Below are 26,889 nucleotides of genomic sequence, written 5' to 3' on the forward strand. Positions count from 1 at the left end.
GTATTGCTTGGCAGTGTGAAGGGAACTGTAGGAACAAGATGAAAGGCATTTGGTTCAAGCCAACCTTACCTATTAGAGCTTTGGAAAAACAAGACTTAATCCCTACTATAGTGTAATCCCTGTGATCTGCACTTTTTGTTTTGATCAGCGGCTGCCCAGCCAATTAAGTCAACAGCTTACAAAGAGTTTATTGGTTTATTTCAGTTCAACTTATAACACTACATAGACTTACAGGTGCACTGCAGGACACAGCAGCCTCTCCGATCAATGTGTTACAGAAAACATTTCTGACCACACTTTTCACCAACACTGACTACAGCCAGAAATGTATCAAGTTAGGGATCTCTGACGCAGTTTATTCTATTCCCAAGGTGCATAGAGAAGAATAAGATTCTGAAGTGGTCAAAGTCTTGTAGCATAAAGAACAATTTTATTATATTGAAGTGAAACAGGTGAATACTTCAAGGACACTGGTTTGCAGTTGTGTGTTGTGCATTTTTTGATTCTTGAGAAGTCTGCTCTTTCGAAGAGCTGACAGAGAACCATGCCTCTAAGACTCCCATTGCCCCATACTATATCTCCAGGTACAGGTTATCACACCAAATCCCAGCCACACTAATGAAATTACTGCAGCAGGTCTTTCTAAGCCATCAGTGGAGAGCTAATAAGTAAACAATGGATCAACAAGTCTGAATATAGCATTTAATCATGAGACTTTCTGTACACATTAGCAAACATGAAAAAAACCCAGACATAACACATTTATTTAATAAAGTAGAGAATGTTCCTTGCATATTCAGTTTATTCTTTAAAAGCTAACTAGTAGCACTGAGTTCTGCATTCCAAAGTTTCTTTATAATTACTTGTATGGCCAATTTTGCTTTAATAGTGATAACAGTCAGTTATTATTTTATCATCTATGCCCATCTGACTTTTTGTTAAAGGCATCTTTGGCTAATGAAAACAAAACTATAATACTTGGTATTTGTTTTATTAACTCATTCATTTTTTCCTGTATCCTTTCAAATCGCACCCTTGGAAATTACAAAAAGGACAAAAAAGAAACGATATTGCTGCCAAACAGAAGGATAAAGCAAAAAAAAAAAAAAAAATCAAATGCCATGATGGAAGCCAGCCACTCACTTTACATCAAAATACTGACCGATGATTATATCCATGCACACCACCAGAATACTGAAAAGAGTTCAAAGACTGCGGATTTTGGTTCATAGAAAAGCTTACATTTGAGCAACAGTATTTCCATAAACCATGATAACGACAACAACAACAGCCTTCAGATGAAACTGAACAGTCCTCTATATTAAAAACTTTCAGTGCTTTCCAGGGACTGCATTAGTGTGTCAGTGAGGCAACTACCTCATATTGCCTGCTTTAATGTCTCAGATTGGGACGGCGGGCTGTCACTCCTGCAAACAGAGTTATACCGTGACGACAGCCTTGTCGGTTGAAGCTTAGCATCTCAGATGAAGTACTGAAAGGGATTCAGTAGACAGCAGGCTACACCTGAAAATCAGTCCCAAAGTGTCTAATCTGGGCATCAGTCATGGATAGATAGGTAGCTCTCATGCTGGGTGAATACTGCCAGAGAAATATATGAGAAAAAAATCAGTTTAGAACATATGGACTTTAAAAAAGCACCTTTGATAGCATATGACATATTAATATGTTATTAACAGATCTAAGCTTGCAGAACACCTGTTTTAATTATAAGCTAGTCTTTAATCAAGAGTTGTGGAATCAGGGGATAGTACTATAATGATGCGAGAAGTTAAAAAGCAGGAGGGCATAACAAGTTAGAATAAGTTACACTCACATGCAACACTCTGTGGGTTAAACAGTGCCAGGAAGCTGAGGTACTATGGAGCTTTAAAAGGGTCCCTGAGCTTTGAGATACAAGTTATAAACATTTTGCATAGCAACCATCATTAGAAAGGTTTGCAGGGGGGGAAACATACAAAAATCAAGCAAATTAAGTCAGACAAGAGTGAAACAATAAGTCAAAGAATGGACATTTTAAAAAAGTGGGTAGAAAACATTGGTTAATATTCAATATTTAGATGCCTTATTGAGAAACTGATTATATAAAGGATAAGAAAATCACAGAAACGTCACAGAAAATTAAATAAATTAAATAACAACAGAAAAACAAACATACTGCAAATATGTTTTCCAAAATAGCAAACATTTAAGTAACAGGAACAAATAACACATCTTGATGCATGCTGAAAATGTGATTTATAGAGGAAAGAATAGGTTTGAGCATAGTCCACGTTCACGCTCTCACACCTCAAACGGTGTTTCAAGTCTTTGGCACACTGTGAAAGCTGTTGAAGCACTGAGTCAGCCACACAAGCAGAAAACTTAATATAAAAGAAAACCAACCAACAGAGACTTTAACTGTGGATTTACAAGTGTTCTATCTATTATTTATCATTTAGCCCCAGCATTGGATGCACACCATGCACTTCTAGACTATGAGGCCCCTCCTTTAAAAATAGATACATGATGTGAGATTGAGCTGGCAGTATTGCTTGTTTCATCTTTAGATCTCTAATCTGACCTAAACTATTCCTTTTTGAGAACCAGAAATACAGTCCAGTGAAAACCGCCAAATGTAAAAAGGATATATGACTGTAGTTATAGATTAGTAATGCACTAAAAATGAACACACTTCAGTCAACAGCCAGTAGATGTCAGTCTTCCATCATTTACAGAGCAACATAACTCCCTTCATTAACTGTTGAGGTTGTGTGCAGTGTATCAACATTGCTACATTTCTGGCACATGCTTCTTGTTAGTACTGTAGTGGGGCTGAGGCCAACTATGCCATCACTGCCATTAAACTAGGGACACTAGAGCCCCGTAGGGCCAACGCACCGAGGGAGGCGGGGATCCTCTCCCTATCAGTGGTACATTCTCATATCGAGGGGTTCCTCCAAACAGCATGGACTGATTCCTGTGAAACAAGGGGAAAGACATTAGACAGAGGTGAAACACATACATTAATAAAACAAGAAAAAATAAGCAGCGTCATCATTTGCTATTAAACTTACATGTATTCAGGGGGTGACACTACACTAGAAGTTGACTGAGGAGGTGGATGAAGGCTGGCCTGGCTGCCAAGGCTTGTGGTATAGCTACAGAAACTGTGCGTGTTGGACCTTCGGGGGTTATAGGATATCCGACGAGCTTGGGGGTTGAATGGATCCTCCTCATCTATGTCATCGTACTCTTTTTCCCTGCATGAAAGTGTACACCCGCGCACAGAGACAGAAAGAGAGAGTGCATGCGTTAACACTTTGCAGAAGTGCACTGTAGGCATTACTAATGGGGTAACGGGGTCGCTCAGCACTGACCTGCTGCCCATTAGTGTCCACACTCGGAAAATTACACACAGCATGGCAGAGAGTGCGCAGGCAGCCAGAAGAGAAAACAAAGAGAGGTAGAGGAGCCCTTCCACCCCATCATAGCACACACCCATGAGGGTATCAAGATAGTCCTAGAAGGATATATACATGCACACAGTCAATACGGTGAGTCACTAGCGGACATACTGTATTACCTTTGACAAATGACACCTGTGCAAATAATATTAAATTCCTTAAAAAGGCCAGATTATGTCTATGTTTAGACCATGAACAATGTTACAACTGAATCTGAAATTTAACCACCTCTCTGAGGAGGGCAGTAGGGCTGCAGGATTTCACAGCAGAGGTACCAAAAGGCAGAACTGAGACACGCAGACAAGCTCATGTTACTCTGATGATATGCATTACACAGATGCATTCTCATTTCGCATTGCTCGTTATATTTGACTAACAAGCTCTGAGAAACAGTCTTTGAATTTGTCTGGCATGTGTACTCAGTTACTGCATAAGCCTATATTTGCGGATCCTCATTACTGATGTTCATTACACATAACTATGGAATGTTTGTAGCCCTCCATTAACCATCATTTTGAGTAAGTCCCCAATCTGAACCTGATCTAACAATAAGGCAGCCCTAATATCTTAGCTTATCTTTATGGATTTGTTTAATCTCTGATAGGAAGGATTTAATAGAATTACCAGAGACTCTGCTGATCCAGAAACCTGCTTCTTGGGTTCCCATTACCACAGCAGACTCGTATCACAGCAGATGATATGCTATTTTCATTAAATGATAAAACTCTGACAAAATGAAACCTGCAAAAGCCATTTCATTCCTTTTTCAGTCTGGAAAAACTGGAGGCGGCAAATAGTCGGTCTGTTACATACGCGGTGACTGACAATTTGAGTGGTGTATATAAATGTCAGCGTATGTGAAGTACATAGAGATAATGTTCGGAAAAATCAGTCAAGCTGGCCCTCTGAGTGGCTTTGAGCTACGCTACAAAGCAGTCCCATTAAAAAGTGTCCTGGTCAGAATCTGACCTTACCTTATGTAGCCCACGGCAGTCCAGCAAGGCTGTTAGCTTGTGTAGACTGAACTCTGTTGAGTTTAATAGTCGTTGGATTCCCAAAAGGTCTCTCTGTACAACAAGGTATAAAAGGGGAGAAGATGATACACACATTTCCACAGTCTAGTGTGAAAGTCTGTTAGCCAGCTGCGTACCTCAGCAGTGGGAAAGACCCGCACAGAGAACTGCAGCAAGCCTTGAATCTGGATTTGCATGGTAGTCAGGGAGCGCTGGCAAGTTGTCAAAGACTGGGAAAACATAATCACTCCAGCATCACACACATAGATATCCACCACAAACAATAAGAGGATCTTAATAAAGAGGGTATTGTTTAAGAGCAGCATGTCAACAAGTAATTTGGTGTTAAGTAAGGCTTTATCATGTGCTTAACAGAGGACACATTTGTTTCCAGACAGATTATCTTTTGCCACCAACCGTCTCGCCCACCACTCTCCCACCTCCCATTAGCACCACCAACCCATAGCACAAACAAAAGAGTAATATTTATACCAACTAGGCCATCAGAGAAAGGATCATCCTTACCTACTTAACAAGCATCAGTTTAATCCATAAATGGGTACGATGATAACCAAGCATGTAATGCATGTAATAACTACTGGTCATGTATTTATCCTCCACAAAAATCAGTGAATAGATGTCACACAGATGCAGAATCACTCATGCAAAAGAAATCCTCAGACTATACAAATAATACAAAACATAAGAAGAAGCACTAAATTCTCTGAAATGTTGCCAGGAAAGTGTGTGTGACAGGAAAATGGATATAACTTGAATCTGGGCATCAGATTCACAATTAAAGCAAAAGAAAACACACAGAGAGCCAAACATGGATGGATGTTTATTAGACGAGGCTATATGTCTAAGTGAGTTCTGAATAGCAGGAGTTAAGTGCCAAGGTTGTGTTATTCAAACTGGTTTTATTGAGACTGTATGACAGCTGTCTTTCTGCAGTTTCTCTTCAGAAAACAATTTATCTGCATTTCAGACACCAATAATTAGCTTGTTTGGAACATGCAAAAGGTTCTCAATGTTTCTTTGAAAAGGCATACAAACAAAAAATGATGATTTATATATTTAAACTCAAAAATAAACCAACACAACTTGAGTGCTCTATGAAGAGCGGCTGGCTTAATGCAGGATGTCAGAAAATTGAATAAAAATGTTTCTAGCAGGAGTACCAAGGGGAAAAAACTTTGCACAGGGTATAAGATGCAGATAGTTTTTATACACCTATACAAAAAGAAGCATACTTTATCAAACTTTAGCATTTTGCATGATTAAATCAGGCTCACTTTGGCCTCCAAAAAGATATAGATGCTTGGCATCTAATGGTAAATAAATGAATAATAAGAGTCTGCAGTGTGCTAACACAAAGCTAAGATTGGACTTTTAGTCAGTACCTGTTGAAACGGGTTTGGTAGATTCGGACTGCAAAACAAATAATAGTGTGCAACATCTAGAAGGTGAAAGAAATAGAAAGATTAGCATTTTGTTTAAACAGCCATTGACAGAGAGATATTTTCAGTACAAATCTGTCTGTGGACATTAATTACCTGCACTTAGAAAATCCTTGGTATGGTTGACAATAAACTTGTCTGGAGACACACAAAAGTCACTTATACCCTGTAGGAAAAAAAAGGGAAAAAAACAACCTCCTATTATATACACCAGGAAGCACATATAAAGTGCAAAAACTGTGTGGTATAGGAACAGACTTTAAACATCATTGACCGTGTAGAGCATGTCACACTTTGCTGACCATGGGTGAAATCTACTAAATATTTCCACGCGTTTTAATTCTTCCCCAGAGAGCTGCTAATGTGCATGCATAAACAGTTAGGGGTCAAGATCATGCAATTGCTGTACACTTAGTACCCAGAACATAAAATAACCCACACAAAGCTATTATAAAAAAGCAAATATAACAAAAAATAACCAGAATGCTTTGTCATATGCATGGATAATTCACAGCTGGGGAAACAAGATACTCTTTAAATTTATTAAGTTAAAAGCAAACAAAGAATCTGTTATGGTGAAGGATCCAACATCAGTTTTATATCCGTTCTTATTTTATGACATCTCCAATAAAGAAAAGTATTTCTAGAGCTTCTCAATGTAAATGATAACTCAAAAGACAATAGCCAATCAAAAGTTAAACAGTACAGTATGAAATTACAAATAAAAAAAAGAAAGAAAAACTTAGGCTTACACAAAAATCAGTTCTACTTCCTGTTCTAGCCTTTCTACTTACCCCATTTTACTTTCAGATGTTCAACACACCCTTAACTCAACTGTGACCATGTGACTTTGTTTTCTGCAAAAACCGTACAGCACCATGCGAGGCACCATTATCTCATTATACTATCGGGGACATTTTGTTTATGCCAAGCCTCATCAAATATGTATAAATTTATGAATATTTTCTAGGACACAACCATCATCCACCTTCCTTTCAAAATGCACTGTGTTTTTGCACATGCAGGTTTTTCTCTCTCTTTTTTTTAATAATGATGTGCAGGTGCAATATGTTTTCTAGCTTGTTTTGCATGCTGTCCTACATTTCAGCTTCAATCATTCAAGACTGTTTTTTGATAAACAACTGTGACTAGATTTCCTATAACAAGAGCTAGTCACAGATTGCATTGAGAGTACCTCAACTTAAGACAAAACAGAGTTGGAGGGAGAGCTGCATGCTAGAACAACAAGCGTTAAGCCTGAAAGGTCAGAAGTTTTACTGCAGAGTCCTTTTTCAACTATAATGAGGGGAGCAAAGCAACAGACGCTGTCCAGGATTTCGCACATTTGGCTTTACATCTGCAGAGAAGCTCACAGAGAACCACAGATGTCTGTGAATCGCACGCATGTAGTTAATTTCAGGTTAAAATATGCTATCTTCCCCGCTCTGTTTCACCCTCTCTTTTACTGCCTCACTTAAAACAGCTGTCCAGATGTCAGATCCAGCAGGATAATCCACAGATGTTTGGTTTCTCAGCGTGGGGGATGGAGGAATGCTGGAACAAACGGGTTATTATATTTTTTTTGTACCCCAGACACTGTCCCTAATAAGAGCACCATTAAACACACCAAGTCCAGATGCTCCGAACACATGGTGTACAACCAGGAAGAGAGAACAATCTTTCAGAAATAAGGGGAGCCTGAAAGATAAAATGAAACTTTGGACGATCACAAAAGAGATTCTGAAGAAAGCAGAGGCAGCAATTAAAGGAACAAAAGTTCTTGGTTTACAGGAAGGCTAAGGGATGATGGACCTAAAAAACTAAGGATGTGTAATCAGCTTTACTGCCTGGGTGACCTTGGAAAGCAAGCCATTGTAATCTAGACAAACAGACACAGACACTTTTTAAGCTGCTAAGATGTTCATGTATTGTCCAGTTTTACTGGCAGGCACTTGTTTGGGGTTTATTTAGAACCCCAACAGTCTAATTTCAATATTTCTAATCAAAGTTTGAAGTGTACTTCAGAAGTAGCAGAAGTATAGTTTTCTTACCACGGCTGTAGCAGTGTCAACTCCCAGTGAGGCCCAGCTCAGAATCAGAGACAGTATAACAAAACCAATGATCCTAGTGGAAAACAGCACATGGGAGTGAGGGTGACAGATTAAGAGATATAGGGAGAATCACATAAATCACAGAATCAGATGAATCAGTTTTCCTTTGTGCCACTGATATTCAGCCCCATGTTTTTACCCTGTTAATTTAATTAAATCTTTCCAGTTTCTCTGCTTCTGTTTTGGGACTTGTTCTCCTTCTGCCTGGAGACAGAGGCTCAGCTCACATGGTGCATTGTAAGTGATACAAATATAAATGAACTTGTAATTCTTTGCATTCTTATCTTAATATCCCTATATTTTTTTCTTTTAAAAAAGCTTTAGCAAAAAGAAGATTAAAAAAAGAAAACGAAGTAATATGAAATTTAGTAACTGCTCAATAGAACACTTAATGCCAAAACAAAGGATAATACCACTTGAGATTTGTTTCTTTGGTCATTCGTGCATTCCTGCTGCATTCCAGCACTTTTATTCCCTGTATTTTCTATCAATCATGTTACATAAGCTGCCAATCACTACAAGGTGTCACAGTCAACCAAAAGCTCCTGCAACCTTTGCTTTCTCTGACCCTTCTTTTATCTGATTCCTTTTGTTGAAAAAGAGTGACAAGTTCAACAAAGTCAAGTAAACACTGTGGAAGAGCTCACAAGTACGAGTTTTACAAGAGACCACTGGCATAAGCTTGAAAAAAAAAGAAAAAGAAAGAGGCTATGAACATGAAGTAGACGAAACAATAAAAAGGAAGAGGATGCTTCCCCCTCACCCAGATGAATGTAAAAAAAAAAAAAAAAAAAAAAAAAAAAAAAAAAAGGCAGAAGAGGGCTTTGCTTCTCAACTCACTCCACGGACCTTCTTGAAAGCACCAATAAAGTAGGCTGAGAGCACTTAATAATTAGTTAAGGGAGCAGATTCATCCTACTCAGCCGATCAATAGGCATTAGTGAAACCCATCAGAGAGGGATGTGAAGAGCGAGCCTGAGCATCATCTGCTAACACTGACACGCAGGTTGCAATAAATTGGGCAAATGGGAAGGGAAGTCTGAATTGTGGGTATGCTGGTCAGACATCAGTGTTGGTTCAAAATACCTGTGGCAATTCACTAAATCAAATGTTCAACTCTTCTTTCAGAGGTTTGCATTTTACTTCACTTGGTTTAATGTGTGTGTGTGTGTGTGTGTGTGTGTGTGTGTGTGTGTGTGTGTGTGTGTGTGTGTGTGTGAGACAGAGGTGGCCTTCACCTGCATGTGGAAATAAGACAATTCACTGAGGAGAGGAGTAAGGCCCAGTGCCTTTGTAAGTGCTATTTGAAGAAGTAATGCTATCATTTTTGTTGTTAATGGAGTGACCTATACGGTGCCAGAGAAGCTGACTGGCGCCCTGTCTGTCTGAAGTCTGTGAGAAAAGGCAGATGAAAACAAAGATGTATTGCGAGGGGGGTGAAAAAAGAGAAGAAAAGAACTCACACAAAAGACGTACAGTACAGAGAATACCTTCACAGAAACAGTCAGGGTACCTACATGATCAGCAGATACTGAGAATGCTTGGCCATACCCAAGCACATGGCCAAGCAGATAACCAGATCCAGGATCAGTAGCAGCAAATAAATCAGCCATCTACAAGACATGAAAAATAAGAATTTTATCTACAGACGGCATATTTCATGCAAATTTACAAGCACCAGGAAGTACTGGCTGAACATATGTCTGCAACAGTACTCGTGAGAGCTTTGTGTAGTTTATCAGCATTCATGTCGCATAGTTACAGCCCATCTGTTTCAGGTAATTTCCGGCTTGTTGGTTTAATAATTCAACACCAGAAATCTATATACATTAATTTTTAATTTTCCTTTGAAAATGTCCTTCACAGGAATAGAATAGCCAATGTTTGTGTGTGCGTTTGTGTGGTCTGACCAGCCAAACACAGAAAAATGACTATGACTATTTGTTAGCTCCACAATTCCAGCATACTGGGAAAAAAAAAATCTATAATTTCCAAGAATTGGACATTATGGTCTTTTAGCGGCATTGTGTTGAACATGATTATGCTTAAAATGGCCATTAGAAATACAATGACAAGATCCTCAAGGTGACGCAATATACTCTCCCAGCCCTTTTTACAGTTTGACTTATGACCAACCATAATTAGCAGGTTCAAGTAAGTGTTGGGATATTTCAGTCTGAAAGTCAACGAGTTCACAAAACCATCACTTTGATTATAACTGTGAATATTTTGTCTTTTTGTTGTCTTGAATAATGACATTTGCTGTTTGCACTGGCAAAACAGGAGTCCAAGCTCACAATCCAATAGCTGCATGAAACTCGATTATGACCCAGAAGATTGGTGTCAAATATCTGCAGTGAGTATGGGAGTATGGATGCATGCAATTAATGGAACGGATATTATGTCTCTACCGGTGGTACAATGGCAGCTATGTTTGAACTTTTTCAAATGTCATGAATAACAGACATCAATACTGTAGCTGATATAAATAGATGAAAATACAGAAACATGTACATCCCATTCAAAGGGAATTCCATAACCTATACACATATTTAACAAAAAAGAATAATTATCTTATCTTATCACTCAAGTTCAAATAGATGAAAGAGTTATTAAGGTGTTCAAACACGTAGAATGAAGTTTTATATAAGACAGTTATTACAGAGGAGCTCAACTGCATCAAAAACCTTTAGTATGTGGCACAAACACCCAAATCCTCTGTAAACAAACTGAATGCATCCAATGATGTCTAAAACTACCTACTCTGTACATAACTATGGGCTAGGTGACTCAAACAGGTTTCCACAGAGACGGAGAAATGAGCCTGAAATAAATGGTGCTTTTAACTACCTTGGTGCACTCGGCTACACATGCAGGAGGAATGCATATATTCACAACTTTAGGGAAAGTGATTTAATTTAACTGTGTATACTGAAGCACTTGTAAGAAATGTTTGCAATAAAATACCTCCATAATGTACAATTTTTTTTTACCTTCATCAGCATAAGTAGTATAATCTTTCATTTTTTTCAATATTTCACCTTTCATCCAGCTTTTACTGGCTGGTGTATTGGAAAACATGTTGGACCATTAACATAAACACCTAAACAATCTACTTCTGGCATGCAAGCTGGGAGAAAAGTGGTCTGAGTATTTCAAATAACCACTCATTATAACAAAAGATATGCATGAGAGCATCTCTGAACACACAACATGGTAAGGCAGGAACTGAGTTTATAATTTGCATGAGCTCACTAAAATTGGACAACAGATTATTGGAGTTGCTACCTGACTGGATGAGTCTTGATTTCTTCTAAAACATTTGGATGATAGGGTCAGAAGTTGATGTTGGTAGTAAGAAAACACGGAGTCATCCTGTTCTATATCAACAATTCAGGTTGGTTCTAGTAGTTTGTGGCATATTTTCTTGGCATACTTTCAGCTCCACAGTCAGGGCAGTCTGAGTATTTCAAATAACTACTCATTATACCACAGATATGCAGAAGAGTATCTCTGAACACACTGAACACAGTTGCATTAGCTCAATAAAATTATGTAGCATATCAAGCATATCAATGGGATGGCTACAGGTTGAAGACATGAAGCTATTCTGTATCTATAGTTATGGGAAAGAAAAGCAAGTCACCAGGTCTCAGTCCAATAAAGCACCTTTGGAACTCTTGTGGAACCAGAGATTCGCATCGTGGATGTGCAACAAAATCTCTGAGGAATGTTTCCAGCACCTTACTGATTATATGATGCAAATAATTAAGGCAGTTCTGAAGGCAAAAGGGTGTCAACCTGGTACTAGTAAGGTGTAATGAAGCAGCTGGTGAGCGTATTCTATCAGCTGAACCTATAAACAGCACTTTAGTTAACATCTAAGATGACAATTATATTGTATGATCCCCCACACTGACACAAGATAAACCCTAGCTCCTGAGTGGCATTAGGCAAGTGTGACTCAGGAGCCTCTTGTGTCACTAATAAATGAATTCCTACAGCTGAAGCTACCACATCACCCTGAAGGAACATATTTTCATCGATTCAAATCTATGCTTAAAATAAAGTGGGGAACAGGCTTGCTGGAAACCTTAGTGCACAGCATGATCTGTCTTTAAAGTCTTATGCACCTAAATATAAAAAGAATCAACAGAAGATCATAAGAATTGATTCACAGTTTGTTACAGCAGCATTTTAAGCTTTCTAAATTAGTCTCCACTAACAACCGAATATTTTTTTATTCATTTGGAATAATTTATTACTGATTGAGTTTAATATTTTTTTTCTGTTTTCTGATTTGATTCTTTTTATCCCTCTTAACATTTTGAAATGAACACATTTCTTAAAAAGAAAACAGCATCAGTATTATAATTGGAATGAATGTGAGCACAAGTCTGCAGGTAAGGAGCTCATTAACAGCCTAATAGTCACTCTGCCACGTATAACGTTTTATGAGAGCAATTCATATTAGAGTTGAACCCGCACAGTGGGGGGAAAAGCTCAATTTCAGCTTTCATTTATTTAGCAATTAGGAAAAATAGCTTTTCCGGTCTGTGTTCCGGATGGGAGATCAATAAAATCCCATCTGCTGTGCCTGTTCTGGATCACTTACAGTCCCATTCTGAGCAGTGCATTTACTTCATTCACATGCAGATAAAAAAAAGAAAAGAAAAGTGAACTACCCAGGGGATGTATTAAGGCACCACCTACCTGTAATACTCAATGAAGGCTGTCTGGTCTGCAATGGCTGCCAAGTCGAAATTGGTTTTGTTGATGTCTGGAAGAACAGTCAGCTCACGGATGACATTGTTGACCATCAGCTGCATAAAACGTAAAGCTTGAAGGTAGTCAGGCCTCGTAGAAAAGATCTCATCCAGGCGTTCCAGGTGCTGTTTGAGTGCAGTTTCCACATTGCCCAGTGAGCCTGCAACCTAAAAAACAAAAAGCAAAGAGAAATAAAAAACATAAAGAATGAATAGAAGACCACGAGGACAAAATAAAAAGGCAAAAGGGGTCAAAAGAAGTAAAAGAGAAAATAGGGTCAGAATGAAACAGGAATATAAACTCATAAACAAATATTCTTTTAAAAGCTGATTGAAAATATAGAGAAAGGTGAAAGAAACAAAGCACTCACTCGAGAAAAGATTAACTTTTCTCCTCAACCATGTGTTTTATTCAGATAAACAATGTTAGAGTAGAATACTGATAAGAAAACCGGGGAGACCTCTTATCACACAGGTCTTTGATAGTGAGAACAGTGTGGGTGGAAGCATGGAAGAAAAGAGCAAATACATTTTCCTTTTTTATTTGAACAAGAAAAAAAGAAAAAGAAATAAAAAAAAATGTGACACAGCAAATGCTTCTACTTTCACAGCAGCAACAGAACTAGAAACAAGTAGATTTAAACACTAATGGGAAACAGAGTTAAAACCACAATATCTTGACCTCATTATGTGTATTATTCTCTTTTAAAGTGATATTAGTAACTGGAGATGGCACGATACCACTTTTTTAATGTCCGATACCGATATCATAAATTTGGACATCTGCCGATACCGATATGACTCCGATATAGTGTGTTTTTTAATCAATAAAACTGTTTTTTTAATATCTTGCTGCTTTTTGTATAGTTCATACTCAAGTTAAAAAACAAACAAACACTAAAGCTATTCTGTTATACCTGTATGCAAAAAATACACTGCACCCAAAATATTTCATAGTTTAGCAACACTGATCAATCTAATAAAGTTAAACCTCCTCCATCCTCCCTATTCTGGTATCTTAAAGAGTACATAGCAGACATATTAAGCAACCTAACTAATAGGGTTGCAAACTCCCAGCAAAAAAAGGGAACCACCCACCCTCCACCTCGTGATGCTTAATCGATGTAATCAACTTTAATTTGATGCAGTGTGAAAAAAATGCACAGAAATAAATTATTTTTCAAGAATAATTAAATAGATTCAACATCTTTCTTCAACAGAACTGCAGACTGCACAGATGGTACCTTCCCAGAGGAAAAAGTAGTATAGCTTACTAGGGTATATTAGACTTAATAGTTACTATATCCAGTAATGGACTTCTATACATTTTACATCAGATTAAAACTTTGGGTGTAAGATTCAGATAATTATTTATTAAAAGCTCGACATTTTAAATGAGAATAAGAAAGAAAAGTATGTCTTTGTGCCCCCCTTTTCCCTGTTAATGCCCTATCGGCCCCCTGGCTAAACTTTGCTAGATCCGCCCCTGCACAGTTACCAGCCGTCAGCTACGTAGAATAGGATCTTGGTGTACAAAGTAATATTAAATAAATTCTAACAACAGCTTAAGCTTCAACGTGCTGCTGTTGTTCAGCTGCTGGTTTCCTCTTTCTGGCGCGAAGTGGGCCAAAAACAAACAAGAGAGACGGACTCGTGACAGAAAAGCCAATAGGCTGATCATTGATCTGTTTCATGATTGAAGTAGCAGCAGGAGAGGGAGAGAGAGAGGCAGTCGCTCCATATATCGGTTGTTAAGCTTAACGCGGGGATGCTTTGCAAACATTCAGAGATGAACTTACACACTTGCTTTACTTCTCTCTGGGATCACTTCCTCAGAGATGAAATGCCAGATTGGTAGCGAGGCTACAAATACACACAGCCGCTCTATCACGTGACGCATACTGCTCCGACGTGCTACGGTTATGAGCCGAGTTAGGCCATGTCACAAGTTTTGTGAGGTGCTTTTTTGATATTTAATGGATCGGATTACATTTTTTATTTCTCTCCGATACCCGATCAGTAATTTACGTCAGTATCGGACCGATACGTACCGGTAATATCGGATCGGTCCATCTCTATTAGTAACACAATCTGCTCTGCAAATGTGAATGGAAGGGTAATCCTACTGTTGAAAGTGAAAATATAACACCAAAGCAAGCACATCACAATGTTTTTTCAGATCATCTCATCTCAGGTCATCTCATTCTGGTTTCCTGACAGACAGTGAGTTCACTGTACTCAAATGGCCTGTGCAGTCACCAGAACTCAATCCAATAATGCTACTCTGGGATGTGTGGAGTGGGAGATTCACAACATGGATGTGCAGCTGACAAATCTGCAGCAACCATGCGATCATGTCAGTGTCTGGTGAGTGCATTGTGGATACTGCACTAGTTAAAATTTGGCACGTTTCACCGATTTCACTGACCTGCATGAAAGGCAGATACTTTTTGAAAGCAATAAATACGAACACATTTCATATCTCGTCTTTCTAAAACTGGAATTTGGTTGGAATTTGCAATGTGTGGCCTTCTATTTTTACTGATACTTTTACACAGGGATGGAATAGGAAAGAAATTGGCCAGATTGAGATTATCATCAGTCGGATAAACAACAGGGAGCAACATGTTCCTGTCGGTTTAACTTTTGCACAAAGACTAGACACTGGGTAAAACAGCCTAACATCTGTTATATTACAACCTGGGCTGTGCCCAGCTGCATCTAGCTCTAAGCGGGGACTCTATGCCAATCTCTGTTGCTAATAATGGTGAATTATTTTCAAACCGTTTAAAAGAATATCGGTGGATCTGTGTATCTTTAGATTGAGGCAAGTTTGCAATTTCCAGTCTTTGTGCTGGACTATTTATCTGTTTAAGGAAAAACCTTCAACAATGATTAAAAAACAAGCTTGATTTTTGGCAAAAAATTATGTACTTTTAGATATTTAAAAAAATCCCTTCGAGATCTCCAAAGCTCAGTTTAGTTTGACACCCCCACCAAAATGACTTTGCTAGAGCACTTAACGTTACAGTGAGTAGGAGGCCCCACTAATTCTGAACAGATGCTACTTTCTGTATTCTAATCTGTGACAGTATGCAGCAGCTCTGCTTTTGTTATCTATTATCTTTCCTCCATTATAACCACGGCTTCTTCAACACATTGAAGAATTCTGAGGAAGCCTGTGTATTCTCACACTATGAAAACTCACCACAAAGATAAACACGTATCTACTTCTCCTTGACACTTCAACTTTTCAAATACTTCTGATTAAATTTTACTGAGCTGAAGTGCCTGATGGTTTGAGTAAGACCTTAGAAAGTTGATCCATGTAGAGATGCACCAAAGATAAAGCCCATTTTCAATCCAGCTATCCCAAGGGGTGGAGCGTACGATTGCCAGTAAAGTGTTCTCACTCCCACCTCTATGTTCATCATCCCTCACAGCTCCTGCCACAATGCCTCAAATCTTATCTGCAAGCCAGTCTGCCTGCCTGTGAGAAATTGGATCAATCAGCTAGCTGCTCTGGGTGATCCACATTTCCCTAATCTCGACTGTCCCGTCTTTCTTTAAAATGGATTAAAGCTCGCTTTTACTGAAAGCGGGTCACAAGGAGGAGTCTCCATTTTGGACATGACTGTTAAATGAGACCGATTTGGGGCTCAGAGCGGCTCTGCTCAAAAGCCCAATTTAACATGCAACCGAATTGTTCTGCTTAATGCCTTCAGTGATTTTTATATAAGATTAACTGTATTAGGTGTGACAATAAAACAAAATATAGCACTTTAAAGTGAAGTGAGGTTATACATTGAGAAATAAGACCCTGAGGAGAGACATTTAAAGGGAACTGATGTATGGTGCAGGAAGCCGCAATCATTTTGTTCCAAGAATCACAAGCCAGCTTTCACTTTCAAAAGAAGAAGAATTATATGTAAGAGAGTTACCACTGCTGTATATTGGAGGCACACATTTTTATCGAGTATGGCTCCCATGTTTTCTCATCCATAATTTTGCGGAAGCACTGAAGAGCCCTTAATATTGCAACCTGAACACTGAATATAAGGATGAAATATAGATTGCTGTGAACATTCAAAGCCTCAATAGCAAAGGGAAAATTGTCTTCCTTATCAAATATTTCCTTCTATGATGCATGATAATCCCTCGCAGAGTGTAAGAGTGCATATTTTGTGATTAGAAGAGCCTTACAAAGCAATCAGTAGAGCTAAACAGCTCCTACTGTAAATCTCAACCCTCACTGGAGCCCCGGGGAAGTAGAGATTGGTTGTCCTCATTCCCATTTACTTTACTCGACAGATATGATATTAACTCAGAATGTGAAATGCAAAATAGAAAAGGAAAATAGTCTTTATATTAAAGCAAATTACTGAAATAATTAACTTTAATCCAATAAAATATCAATGAAAGGTCAAGAACACAACCAAACACAAGTTAAAGCACCTTCAGATTTGCAGGAGTACCCGTCAGTAAGCTCATCAGCTCTGTAAGTAGAGTACACTGCATCAAACTATAATTTTACAGAGAATGCTTTTGTATCCCCGGGGGAACATCTAAGCTTCTCATGCAGCCATAGTATACAGTACATCATGCTCTAGGATCAAATCAATACCAAGATACCTCAGAGAGCATCAGTAGCAAGGATGCAGAATCACCAAAGCCAAATCCCATTTACTTCCCACAGCACAAAAGCACTACACCCTTTTCCAGGTTATTTGCTCTACCAAGCTCAAAATAATATAGTACAACACAAGGGCCCAGAAATATATACAGCCTATTATGAAGGCCATAATGTTTTAGTTTGTGTGTGAAACTGCTTTAGAGAGGTGTCGATCCAACCTCATTTTTGAGGCTACAGTTTGTGATGCTGCTGAATATTGCATGACAAAGAGAAATGTTTGTGGTGATAAATGTTGTCAGGCACATTTATATCAATGAAGGTATAAACTAACAGAGCTTTCCCTATGACCATTACACCAAATCAAGACCTTACTTTCTAACCAAAAATGAGGAAATATGCATCTTTTTATATTTACATGATCACTAATCTGTTTGTGTTCATACATTAATACAATATGTGTGCACATCAGGACTTTAAGAGCACGTGTGATACCGACACCACCATGTACACAAACACACACATATAGTGGAGATAGTGAGACTGAGCGTGATCGAAAGAGCAGAAGCTTAGCATCCATTAATGCACTGCAGATGGGAGTTAATCCTCTCCCTGCTCATTGTGATTATTGCTTCTTGCAAGGCCCTTTTCTGATGCCTTTTCACTCCTTCCTCTTCCTTTCCCACATCAACCCTAAGCCTCCCAAACAACTTCCTCGAATGCAGGTCAGGACTTGTACAGAAACAATCCCTATTTACAAATCCTGAGACAGCAGGCACCTCAATTCCTTTACTGTGACAAAAAGTGGATACAGACCCCCTGTGGGGGTGGTGCTGCTGCATTGAGACAGATGCACGGCCCATTAAAGTGGAGGAGCTGCGGTGTTTATCAGCTGTAAAACAGAGCTTTATCGTTATGCTTCTGCCATCATCAGATTGTTGGTAATTGGCAGTAATATATGAAGCATTTTCTCTGCAGAATTCTTTTTCGTATTTTTACACAACTCTGATACACACTTTGCCAGTTCATCCCACAATTACTCAGCTGTTATAAACAAAGCATTTGAGAACACAACACGTTTGATTTTTATGATTCTACAATTGCAGAAATATAGAGCAGAGTTTGGCAGGGTTCTCTCACCAGATTGTTGATGTTACCCAGTGTGCGATTGGCATTGTAGAGTGAATAGTTCATCTGGTACACCCCATCGTTGGTTTCACTGTTCCCATAGAAACCCACTCCAACAGCAGAACTGGGGAAGACAGAAATTCATACAAAATAAATCAATAAAAGAAAATATTGGTATGTATGGGGTCATTACAGTGGAACTAAGATGAATGCCATTAAGTTAAAAAAGAAAAAGAAAAGGGATGTAAGTTTTAAACAATGCTGCATGTGTTAATGTAATATTATCAAAGAGTATAATTTGTTCTGCTTTGATTTGTTCTTTTCCCTCACTACATTATGTGCAGAAAAAAAAAAATCGCAGCAGATTATAAAAGTGCATTTTATATTCTTCCTTTCTTCAGTTTCCATCTGCTTTGCTTATTGTTATCTTTACCTTTTGCACTTTACCTGAAAATGACTTTTCAGTACAAGTAAAAGCTTTTCAACTAAATATACAGTACTGTGCAAAAGTTTTAAGCCCCTGCTTACATTTTGCTAGCAAAGCAGGAAATGGGTGCTGTGATTTGTTAAAACGTGCAATCACAAATGGAAATACAGTATATAAGGGAAACAGACTTTCTTGTAATTTCTCTAAGCAGTCTTCAAGAACAGTTCTCCAGGCTTCTTGAAAGACATTTAAAGCTCTTCTTTGGATGTTGGCTGCATTTTGTTCCATTGTCTGTCAAGATGATCCCTCACTGCTTCACTAATGTTGATGTCTGCATTCTGGGTAGGCCAGGCATGCTTCTGCTGCATTGGGAGTGTGTTTAGGATTGTTGTCAATTGGATGCTTTCCAGACTGCATTGGGCATCGGATCAACATGACGGTACTTTTCCGCACTTGCAATTCCATCAGTTCTAAAAACTGTACTGATGACATAAATACTGATGACTAATTAAGAAAAAAAATTCAAATTTGGATTCATCCCTCAGCAAGGCCCAAGTCTTACTGAGCTGTAGATATGTTTTTCAGTCCTTCTACTTCTTCTTGTGTCTTCCATTTGTTCAGTTACCTCGAACTTTTTAAAGACACATTACATGCTATGCCAAGTTTTTGACCAATAGCTCTTTGGGAATCAAGTTTTCTGTTATGTGTAGACACAGCACTAATTAATCCCATTAATTCATTGCAAAATATTACAAGAAAGTATGGCTCCTTTGAAGCTATATATGTGTAAAGAAAATGGTGGCTGACTTGTACAATATAATGAAATGTTTTGTTTGATATTCAAGCAGGTATGTAAATGGAATATAAAATCCCTTTTTCTTACCTACATTTAGCCTTTTGAAACTACGCCTCAGCCCCTGTAATAGGGAGGATTAGTGTCCTAACCGACAAAGAAAATGCACCCCTACTGCTAACAGTCTACAGTTACATGAGCAGTGTTACAGTTCTCCAGTAGGTAATAGTAATCCCTGTATATAGACATGAGTAACATGTCCAAATACATTTTGGGGGTGCATGGAGGGATAGAGTCATCAGTCACACCACAGACAGCACAAGTGCAGAGCTGGACTCCTTTCTTATATCATATGCACACACGCACACACGCACACGCGCGCACACACACACACACACAGGTAAACGCAGTCCTTGTTAACTCTCACAGTGACTCATCCTGAGAAGTTTTAACACAATCTGTGCTGCAAAATTACAAATCACATAAACAAACAGTCAGATAGGCATATGGCACGGCTAACAGCCTCCGCAGTGAGACAAAATTAAGTCAGAAGAAGTTAGTTAAACTTCTGTGACTTCTTATTTTATCTTACACTCTAATGCATCTTGTCAGGTTGGGCATGTGAAATAAATCATTACGTGCATGCGCCTGCCTCCAAAAGTGTGTCATTGAATGTTTTGCCATTAATGTAAGTTGTGTAGTGAGTTTTAAATCAAAAAGTGAGTATCAAATAAAACAAGCAATTTAAAATAATGATCTTCACATGAACGCGTAATTTTGCCATTTCACATGAATGGCTGTCCTGTGTCGATCTTCACTGGTCTTCAGCACTGTAAAAGTAAGTTAACCGACTGGTTTTTAGTCTTTGCCTAGGTTTTTTCTTTTTTATAGACTGTTCACAGACAAAAGCTCAGTAGGTGTCTAGCTTTCATTTACTGCAACTAAAACCAGAATGTGTTCTCACAAAAGCACAAAGAAGTGACAATGACAGAAAAAAATCTCTCTTCTGCACAAGGACAAAACTAACAAAAAAGGAGTAATTTTGAACAGGAAATAGATATTTGTAGAACAATAGCGTGGGGAGTTCTGAAAGAAAAACCACTCATTTAGGTCCATACATTTTTAGACAATGAGATTTCTCTTTGTCATTTTGCTCCTGTACTGTACACCACCACAGTACATCACCTGCTGGGGAGGAAACTGAAGACTTCTCGTAACATCCTGAAAGACGCTGCTTTGAAAGGCTGGTTATGCATTTCCAAATGAAATTAGATTTAGTTACGTCAGTGGACTGAAGAGCCTTTGCATGAAAAGAGCAAAAATAATTAACGTCATTAACTTCTTTCATTTCATTTGACATTGTTCTCCTAACTTAGTTCAGTACAGGTTTGAAAAGGAGATTTAACATTAAAACAGCTATTTGTACAATATAGTTAACACGTGTATGAAAAGAAAAGCTCAAACATAAGCTTCACCTTTGTCTCACTGTTGTTTTGATCGAATGGCTGACTTTAAATGACTGAAGCAACAAAAACATCAGATTTCATTCAACTGTGAACAGACTTTTAGAGGGCACTGTTTCTTTTTGTGTTTGCCAGAATCCTGCTGCTGTTATATTGTAAGTAATAAAACCCACTGCCTGTTTCTTCGCTACTAAACTAGCTCCCTCTGGTTAGGACAGGGGGCACTGGGGACACAATGTGTAACAACCACAATCTGAAATGGTGTCGATGTTGTTTAGTGAATTACAACATTTTCAGCTGTTTTTTTTTTTAATAAATAAATAAATACAATTGAATGACCTTACTTCAGACTTTTCAAGACATCTGTGTTCCAGCTGATGTGTAGTGGTCTGGACAATAAGCACTTCATTAACCCCGTGGCCATCCTAGTGTCACATCAGCCACAATAAAGGGGCGACTAATGACACAGTAATAAAACAGTAATGAGACAGGACATTATGGGGCAGTGAATCCTCCAGGGAGGCATTTGTGTTTTATGGTTGTGGAAAAAGGTTCTCTGCAGCAGTAGGTGTTTAATAGAAACCAACACACTAAGATATAAAACCATAGAGAATGTGCACACCAGGATATTTGGCTTTGTTCCTCTAAGAACGGCTCACGTCACAGACCGTACAGCAACTAAACGCTTGTACATTAGTATTCAAAGCTTAAGCTGAACAAATGGTTGGACTGGATGAACAAGTAATAACAGAACAATGCCTTGATTCTGGAGAGACCAGCACACTGCACCTATAATAAAGTGGATAACGGAGGCTAACAACGGAGGAAAGGGATTTTTCAATGTTAGATTTATTTTCTAACCATAATTTACCCAATTCATCCTCCTGGGGTCAGGAATAATCATCCGCAGAGGTTCAGCAGCTCTTAAATCCCTTTTTTCTATTTAGGTTCTACAGCACAACTGAAATCTAATTCATTGCGAATATCACGCCAAGTTAAAAGCTGGAAAATGAATAGGGTTCTCGTGAAATATAAATAGCTCTTTCTGATATGACATGAAAGTACAATGAAGTCTCTATTTTATGTAATAAACAACCCATGATATACAGCAGAGGACAAAAAAAAAAAAAAAAAAAAAAAAAAAAGCTGGACAGTTAGTGCCTTTTTAAACAAGGGGTTTTTCTGTCTCACTGCGTGTCTGCCTTTGCTCTGAAATATGTAACAAACACGCTCTCAGATGAAATGATCATGCCACAGCTGGAAAAAAATGACTGCACCATAAAACAAAAAATACGTCAAATAGAACATCTTCATAATCTCTTATTTGCAAGTACAATTTGATGTAGAATAAGTAGAGTTCACTGAAAGTGCACTTTTACTCTGCTCAATCTAAAGTCATTTCAATATCATTTTTATTCATGGATATATTATTTAACTGGATGTCGTATGCAGCACTCCCTTTGTTAAAATGAATGTAATCCACTGTAACGAGCTTGTATACACCAGAGCTTCTTTGCTAACCCGTGTCATGCCCAGTCACTTAGTATTGCAAAACAACCGTGTGTGCTTTGGTAGTGGCCGGATATGAACAGAGAAAGTTAACAAAGTTAAAAAACCAAAACTGTCACAAGCTTAAGTGGATCTTTACATAAATTCAATCAAGCTTTTTAGAGAAGTAATTTGATTACTGCCAAAACATCTTTTTCCAAGTGTATTAAATCTTATGCAAAAGGGCAATTATGTCAGGGACGGTGGCTCTGCAGGTCTTCTGGATGCTCCCTGCCTGTTAATGCTTGGCAGTACAACCGAAAACTAAATAAGAGCCAAATTCTTGGCTGCAAAAATCTGGTAAGGTAGAATATTTAACCGTACCTGCTATGACGTTGTCACTCAGAAACTGAGCAGCTAAACCTGTTGTGTTTGTACACCACACATGGAAAGAGCTGAAACTTTGCAGCAAGCAGAATCAGTGGGGCTCTTGTTCCTGCAGCCTGCAATACTGTCAGTTTTATCCTAACCTCACAAATCAATAACATAATAAAAATGCATGAAGCTGCTGAAAGTAATTTAAAGCATATTAGAATGTGAGCATAACTTCCTTTACTATTAGCTACATATTCAACAATAGCAATGCAGTTGTTCTCAGTTCATTTTGACTCACCATATGATGAGACCTGTGATGACGGCAACCCAGGTGACACAGCAGGTATCAGGCCTTTTGGTGTCTTCATCGATGTCCCTGCGGCAGCAGCACAAGCACACCACGTATACTGCCAGAACCAGCAGGCTCACCCCAAGACCAACTGCACCAACACATGCTAGAATTATCAAAGACTGACGCAGAAGTGTGGAGAGGAGGAAAAAAAAGTGCCAGAAAAACAGAGATGCCATCTGTTAAAGTCATGATTAAGATGTGATTTCACCCTGAAAAATATGTCAAGAGCTTTTCAGCAGACTGCTTCTGCAAATATCAAAAGAGTCAAACAGTATGTGTGGTCTGAGAATGTCAGACTAGCTGACTCTCAACACCCGAAAGGTCGCCTGACAGCCCATCAGTATCACCCAACACTTGTGTGTAGAGATATTTCTAAGGTGGAGTTTAGCCATCTCACTTATATCATCAGCATTAACACTACTGATTGCTGCATGCAGCAAAGAGGGCTAAAGAAACTGGGTAAACCTTGATAACCTTGAAGTGGCATAGCAAAATATGGACTGTGGCTCAGAGGAGAACAGAAATGATTCAAGGCTGTAGGGAGGTGTCGTCATGTGACACAAAAGCCTTTCATTAAGTCTTGTGATTTCTGAGTGAACAAAATATTTGAAGCCGGAAGGACAGATAGAAAAGGGAAACCACTGATGGAGAAAAAGCACAAAACTTTGTTTTTTTAAATTTTGTTCCCAGTTTACAGGCACACTGTAGATGAATCAATGCATATAGCATCTTAGCATTGTCAGTCAATCCGTCTATACACCACCATCATAAAAACCCCTAAACATTTTAAAGTCTTTATACACTACACAATAGTACTGGGATTGACAAATATTAGCAGCCTTCTCTTAGTGTTAGAACAAAAGTATTAAGCCCAGAAAATCTCCAGCGTTCGTCACTGCTGAGAACATTTTGCAAGTTCAAAAGCATAACATCTGAACTCTTGGTTAGTTTAAAACAATCACAAGAAAAGCAAGACCTTGATTTTACTTGCAAATATTAAGTGCTGGAAGTTTTAATGCCCACAAGTTCACAATGTCTCTTTCCGGCTGACTAAGCAGAGCTATTCTATGACTACAATGTCTGTGACTAATTATTCCATTTGGAGGCACTGACACTGTAACCGAATTTAAATGATATTATTTTGCATATTCTACCAAGGTCCTTCATTGTTCAAACTCTGTTCCGAGCAAAGCCATTCTGAACCCTATTTGGGGGGTTTTTCTGCAAACAAGTAAGCTAGCATTTGATACATTTCATTTACAAACTAGGTTATCAGATATTCAACCTGACATAGAGCAACTTGAATCATAACAAAGAGGACCAAAGAATTGCAGCACAATAAAAATTTTCTGTAGCTTATTGATGCAAACTACTTTAAAGCCTTCATTTAAAAAAATAAAATAAGTGACTCCAAAGCAAACCAAACACTCAACACTGTAACATTATTTAAACTAAATAGGCAGTACAATAACGGTGCCAGCTAAGCTGTTCCACCTTAGCTCGCTTCCTGGCTGAGCATTTAATCCGATAATGTCCTTCTTGTTTTTGAGGACACTGTTGGTGAGTCCTGTGTTGCTGTGTAGTCCTTGATGGTTGGCTGTCACTAGAACTCAGTTCAGGGCCCCCATAAATATGGTGCTGCTAGTTCCACTCATTCCTCTAATTTTCCACTCAATTGTTTTGTAATTAGACATTTAGGCACATAAATTTCCACTTAATGCATTGCCACAATAAGGCAACAGATGCATTAGAGGGGGGAAAAGTGAGACAGAAAACAATTATGGTACGGTCATTCATCACAAGGTCATTTATCTTTTATCTTCCAAAAGGAGTGTTTGTATAAAGTAGGTGTAAGTGTGCCTGCTTAATTTAATTAAAAAAGCAGACAAGAAGCCTTTAAAATGCATTTGTAGCTGCTCTGAATTTTCCACTTTTCCCTAAAAAACAAAAAACTAAAACTAAACAAAAAAAGGCAGACCAGCGTGTCAAATGAACACTGGTAATTACTTCCAGGTTCCAAAGAAAAGACTCTGCAAGAGCTTTAGACTATCTATGATTTGTCAGTGTAATGTGACACTGCTGGGATTCAATGATGGACCTCAACAGAAGACTATAGTGAAGGACCAACAGGGGATGTCTCTTGGTGATGAATTTTCAACTCATAAACAACCCGGGGTCAAAGGAGGATGTAATGCTAGTTTTGGAGTGCTTTCTGCATTTGTTTTAGAACACGGTGCAGGAAATAAGTGGTGTAGGAAGCTTGTTTTTGTATGATAAACTAATATGTTAATAAATATTATTTTTAATTAGATCTGTAAAGAGTACTTTTTGCCACAAAAGAAATTAGCCGACCACAAGTTTTTTTTTGCTGTCATAAATTAACTAATGCAACGTTCATTGTCTGGCTAATATGAATTCATCATGAATTATTTGAATTAAAATCAAATCTGTCAACCCATCCTCACTGCAGTTGATAGGAAAAACGCTGTCATCGCTCTCGTGGTGTTGCTTCTACTATAGTTTTCTCCATGTTTTTTAAGAGGTTATAGGAGTCCAAACATACAGCTGATTAAATGTACAAATGAAATTGTATTGGACCAGTATGACAAAAAATATAATCTATAGAACCTGTCTTAATTCTGTATCACACAGAAAACACACATACCGGAATACTGTTGTTTACTACATGAGCCAGCTTAGTTAATACAGGTCATGTGTCCTATCATGTGAGAACTGCAGGACGACGTCGGTTCTTAACGCTCCAATATCTGGATCAAACATTTGAGGGAGACACACTGGTGGCTCTCAGAGAGGGTTAATAGAAAAGCTACATGTAACCGAAGCAGACTGCCTAGTTTTTGTGTAACGGCATATCTAAATATGCCTACTACTGCTTTTGAAAGTCTCTGATGGACAACAGCCCTGATTTTCTAGTGAGATTATTTTGAAAATACGTGCGCCTCTACCCACAACTACAGTTACCAACCTGCTGATAGCTCGCCTCCTCCGGTTTGAAAGTGCTGTCGACCGTCTGGAAAAAGAAATTGAAGTGAGGGAAATTGTGCAGCCAGTAAGTCCACCATGGAGCAACATAATCAGTCCTTGCAGTAGCCATTACTACTTCGTGGAAAAGTCAATCCGCCAAAACCACTGACGACGGGCTTCCTTCAGAGATGTTGGCACTGAAATATTCCTGGGTTTGATGAAAAGCAAAATAATGATAATAAAAAACTGAAAATAATAAATAAACTAACTAAATAAATAAAATATAAAAGATGCACTACCCATAGACTTCCAATCTGTGAAATTACCACAAAGTCTCAAAACGGAACTTCTTCTTTTGGCTGAGTATCACTATTTTCCACCTCGGCTCCCATAGTTGTGAATGAACTGCTGTCTTACAACTAGAAAAAAAAAAA

At 38.4% G+C, this 26,889-nt stretch overlaps 1 protein-coding gene across 1 annotated transcript; it reads right to left on the bottom strand.

Annotated features, from left to right (window-relative positions):
- Positions 1-193: 193 nt before the first annotated feature.
- On the bottom strand, positions 194-26,889 carry LOC146671753 (protein tweety homolog 2-like). The gene is made up of 14 exons (XM_085404107.1): positions 26,457-26,889; positions 23,417-23,589; positions 18,585-18,696; positions 12,762-12,982; positions 9,566-9,661; positions 7,989-8,061; positions 6,034-6,103; positions 5,881-5,936; positions 4,615-4,707; positions 4,439-4,531; positions 3,378-3,520; positions 3,075-3,260; positions 2,899-2,977; positions 194-1,599 (listed from the first exon to the last, which is right to left on the bottom strand). The coding sequence occupies exons 1-14, from the start codon at positions 26,583-26,585 to the stop codon at positions 1,519-1,521; spliced, it is 1,605 nt and encodes a 534-aa protein (XP_085260233.1). The 5' UTR covers positions 26,586-26,889; the 3' UTR covers positions 194-1,518.

Source organism: Rhamphochromis longiceps, linkage group LG4 (assembly GCF_057381845.1).
Source record: "Rhamphochromis longiceps isolate RC_006_pf linkage group LG4, R_longiceps_female_GT1.1, whole genome shotgun sequence".
Lineage (NCBI taxonomy): Eukaryota > Metazoa > Chordata > Actinopteri > Cichliformes > Cichlidae > Rhamphochromis > Rhamphochromis longiceps.

What these genes read in the sequence shown, in the direction of transcription:
- LOC146671753 (XM_085404107.1), bottom strand. Translation starts at nt 26,585, where the DNA reads ATGGCTACTGCAAGGACTGATTATGTTGCTCCATGGTGGACTTACTGG. An exon ending in CAAGGATTTTCTAAGTGCAG is followed by an intron (nt 5,937 to 6,033) that starts GTAATTAATGTC and finishes TTCACCTTCTAG; the next exon opens with ATGTTGCACACTATTATTTG. An exon ending in GTGTCACCCCCTGAATACAT is followed by an intron (nt 2,978 to 3,074) that starts GTAAGTTTAATA and finishes CTTGTTTCACAG; the next exon opens with GAATCAGTCCATGCTGTTTG.